The following is a 4,001-nucleotide window of genomic DNA, read 5'->3' on the forward strand; positions in this document are numbered from 1 at the left end:
TACAAAAAAAAAAAAAAAAAAAAACTAGGGACACATGTCTTTTGGAGGATAGGTGACTACTGACTGTTATATATAGAAATTAGTTTAGAGGTATTGGGAATTCTAGTTTGGAACGAGCTCAGCTTTTGGACTCTTTTAACAAATATGCACCTCATGGTTTTGTTTGTTTTGTTCTTTTATTTCACCTTTTTAACGAGTAATATTACAAAAATTTTAAATATTTTAATTCTCTATTTATCTAGTTGTGGGTGTGTGGTTTTCGCATCATGCTTACAAGAATAACTTATTCTATACTTTGAATATTTAATTTTAGACTTTCATTTTTTAGTTTACTTTTTGGAATTTTCTATGCTTATCTTTACTTATCTTTACTTATTTTCTTTTAAAAGAAGTGAACCGTCTGGACAACCTAATCAACAGTTGAAGAAAAGACGCAGAAAAGATTTAGAGAAAGGTCATCCTGAAAACCATGATGGTCGTTCATCAAATAAGCATACAAAAGTGGGAAAGACAACTACGGGAAAGAGTGCACTGATGGTTGCAAAAAGTTTTTCTAATCTGTCTCAAAACATGGCGATTACGCATGAACGTCTTGAAGATGAAAAATGTCAGAATCAATTGAATACACCCGAACATTGTTCCAAAAAAAGATCTGGTGATACGATGGACCCTTCTCCTTCTTCCAAAATTTATAATGGCAATACAGTTACATCTGTAGCAGAAGCGAAGGACACTGATCCTCCAAAGCCTGGGGTCTTCCCATCCAAGAACCTTGGTAGCAAATCAAAAGAGTCATGTGGAACAGCTGATTCTTTACAACATAACATACTTGAGAAAAGTGTACATGCGCCATCCCAACCTGGGAGACCATTGAGTAGCAGAGATGAGATAGATTCGTCGATTCAGATGAAAGAGAAACATGGCATTCGTGAATTGCCAGGCGTTAATCTGCCAGAGGGCAAGTATCCCATGCAAACAGCAGTAAGTTTTCTAAATCAATTAAAATGATGATCATTCACCATGAAGTACTGATTCCACCATTCTTTGTGAAAATGAATCATTTTCTTCAATAATCTACGACAAACTTTCTGTTTGAATTGTTCATCAATTGAATTCCGTTTGACTCCCCTCTGGAGTTGGGATGGGTGTTTGTGATTTATGCCACTGCACTTCTTGGTTAAATGTATAAGTTTTATTGAGAAGGTTAATGTCTTTCGTTTTTTTAATGGAAAAGGAATTTGTTTCTGCCCCTCTGTTAATAGAAATAAGATTTGTGGTTTGATGGATGAAAAATTTCTTCAACTTTCCCAACTAAGGGTTGGTTTGTTCCATACTCAATTCTATACAAATTTAAGCACGATGTGTTTATTCACTGGAAGGAGAAGGAATAGTCTGAGGGGGGTGCTTTTGGAGGCTAGTTAGTTTTTGATGAGTAGGTGACCTGTGTTTGGATAAATTGATGATACACGAGATATATGTTATTCTCTGTTTAATTTCTTGGAAATGGGCTAGCTAGCAAGGTGCCTTTTGGTATGGGGTTTGTATCGTCTATTAATTGTTTTTGGTACGTTTTTCTTAGTTAAATAAACTTGATGCAAATTTCTGAACTTTCATTCAATTTTCATATTGTTCCTTAGACTCTATTGTTTTGATATGAGTTTTATCTTTGGTGGATATCATAATTATTTCTTATTGTTACTTCTTTCAAAGTAATTTTGAAAATTTGACCAAAATTGAAGTTTTGGTATTTCTTGAAAAATATACTGGACATAGGAATTTGATTTTTGACTTGGTCTGAAAAATTTTGAGTACCATAGTTCTCACTTGATTACCCAAGGTTCACTTCTTTGATGCTATAACACATGGGAGATTCATTTCTTGCATAGTGGCATGTTTATATGGTAACTAATAATTTTTTTAGGCTTCTCTTAGTGGCATGTCATAATTTTTTTAGGTTTCTCTTAGCCACTCGACTCGAAGCAGACACTCATCAAAGCCAGCCACTCGACTTAGCTTTGAGTGCACACCTTTTTTTTTAATGCCTTTTAACACAATGCTCATAGAGGACATGGGCGTTGAGTAACAGCTAGCATCTCTCTTTCATGTGTAATGCCTTATAAAAAATATATTTTGATTAGTTCAATCCCTGCATTTGAGTAAGTTGCTTTGGATGTTCTTGATCTGATATCCTATTGTTTTCAGTAGTATGCGGCTATAAAATGAATCTACTGCTGTTTGTCCCTCTTTCCTACGTTTCTGTTAGGGCTGAGGGGCACAATGTAGAAATTTTATATTTTTGGTTGTTTTGTGTTATTATTGCACTTTGGACATTTTAGTTATTTATCATCTCTATCTTAGCTTCAAATTGTGGTGTCACCATGCAGAAAACACCAAATGTGCACAAAAAGGATGGATCTAGTGTTAGACCAAAAAGCTCCTTGCTAGAAAAAGCTATAAGAGAGTTAGAGAAGATGGTTGCAGAATGTAAGCTTCATTTTCTTTTTCTATTTCTATTTTTTAATTCACGTATGGGGACTTTTTGTAATCTATTTAATTATTCTTTTAATGTAAAAATGTTGCAATGGAAAGAGTGAAGTCAAACAGTTTTCATAGAAAGACAAACTTTTACTGGACTCTTCGGCAATGTTGTTTACCATGCTATTTCTTGGTGTAAATTTTACTTCCTATAGTCATACCTCCATCATTGTTAATTGAGAAATTCTTTTGCAAGCATCATGGATAACACATCCCTTTTGTATATTTAAAAAATCAATGAAATTGTTTCTTATAAAAAAGAGAATGTTACAGCTAGGCCACCGCTTACGGAAAATCCAGAGGCAGACAATTCATCTCAGGCTATAAAAAGGAGATTGCCCAGAGAAATCAAACTCAAGCTTGCTAAAGTTGCCAGATTAGCGGTATGATGGTCTGATGTTAATTTGTTATTAGTTGTTTTCTATCAAAAAAGTTATTAGCTGTTTGATGTCAATGAGACTTGCTGCGTGAATGAAACTGCTGCTAGGGATGTAAATAATTTTGCCCTCAGTTTGACGTTGGTCTCCCTTTCAGACGCTAAGTGAAATGCTTTGGGCTATTCTTTTGATTATGGGGAAAAGGAGAAATGTTAAATTTTTTAATATATAAGTAGGAGAGTGCGATGGGGAAACATGGAATGTAGTTGTTGTTCAATATTTTGTAGCTTGTTGGCATCTTCCAACAATTTTTGTAGCTATCTTCTTTGTTTTTCCAACTCGTTGGCCATTTGTTCCTGAGTCCCATCGTACATTCTTTTTCTTAGTAACCAAACAGGCGTTTGAATGAATTGCCTATGATCAATAATTGAAAAGTTTCTTTCTATTTTATATTGAATACTGAAAGGATTCTAACTCTGTTAGTTATTTAACAGGCAAGCCATGGGAAATTGTCAAAGGGGTTGATTAACCGACTTATGAGTATTCTTGGTCACTTGATACAACTGCGAACTTTGAAGGTATTACCTTCCATTATTAATATAAAGATATAATGCTTATAATTTCTTTCCCTTTTCTGATTCCTCCTTTTACGCTTGGGGACTCCTCATTCCTAAGGCCGTTAAGTTATTCTTTTTTTGGTTATTAACATATATCTTTCATCATTTCTCATAAAAAGAAAAATTATTTCCCTTTTGTAATTCTGCAATGTTAGTTTTTCTTTTACATCAAATCCATGCATATTGTGAAGTAATGTTATCTTTGACATTTTCTTTTTGGAAAAAGATTATCTGACATTTTTCTATCCCGTTATTTGTTTATTTATTTTTTACTTGGAGTTCAGTTTATCATTGGTCTGGACACTAGGGTCCTGAACTTTTTAGAATATCACATCGGTGCTAGCAACATTTTCGATTTAACTTCAAGACCTTTGCTTTCCTGATCAATAATTTGCTAGCTTTAATGTGCATTGCCTTTTTTTTTTTTTTTTTTTTTTTTTTTTTTTTTTTTTTTTTTTTTTTTTTTTTTTTT

At 33.5% G+C, this 4,001-nt stretch overlaps 1 protein-coding gene across 3 annotated transcripts in view; it reads left to right on the forward strand.

Moving 5' to 3' along the window:
• LOC111445623 (ubinuclein-1-like) overlaps window positions 1-4,001 on the forward strand; it is an 11,784-nt gene that overhangs the window by 3,751 nt on the left and 4,032 nt on the right. For 2 of the 3 annotated variants that reach the window (XM_023084129.1, XM_023084131.1), the window contains exons 5-8: window positions 390-981; window positions 2,385-2,484; window positions 2,809-2,918; window positions 3,407-3,490. In XM_023084129.1, coding sequence (XP_022939897.1) covers window positions 390-981; window positions 2,385-2,484; window positions 2,809-2,918; window positions 3,407-3,490 — 886 coding nt within the window. The remainder of the gene's footprint in view (window positions 1-389; window positions 982-2,384; window positions 2,485-2,808; window positions 2,919-3,406; window positions 3,491-4,001) is intronic. The other variant, XM_023084130.1, reaches the window with a different exon arrangement.

This window comes from Cucurbita moschata, unplaced genomic scaffold (genome assembly GCF_002738365.1).
Source record: "Cucurbita moschata cultivar Rifu unplaced genomic scaffold, Cmos_1.0 Cmo_Scf00007, whole genome shotgun sequence".
NCBI classification, from domain to species: Eukaryota; Viridiplantae; Streptophyta; class Magnoliopsida; order Cucurbitales; family Cucurbitaceae; genus Cucurbita; species Cucurbita moschata.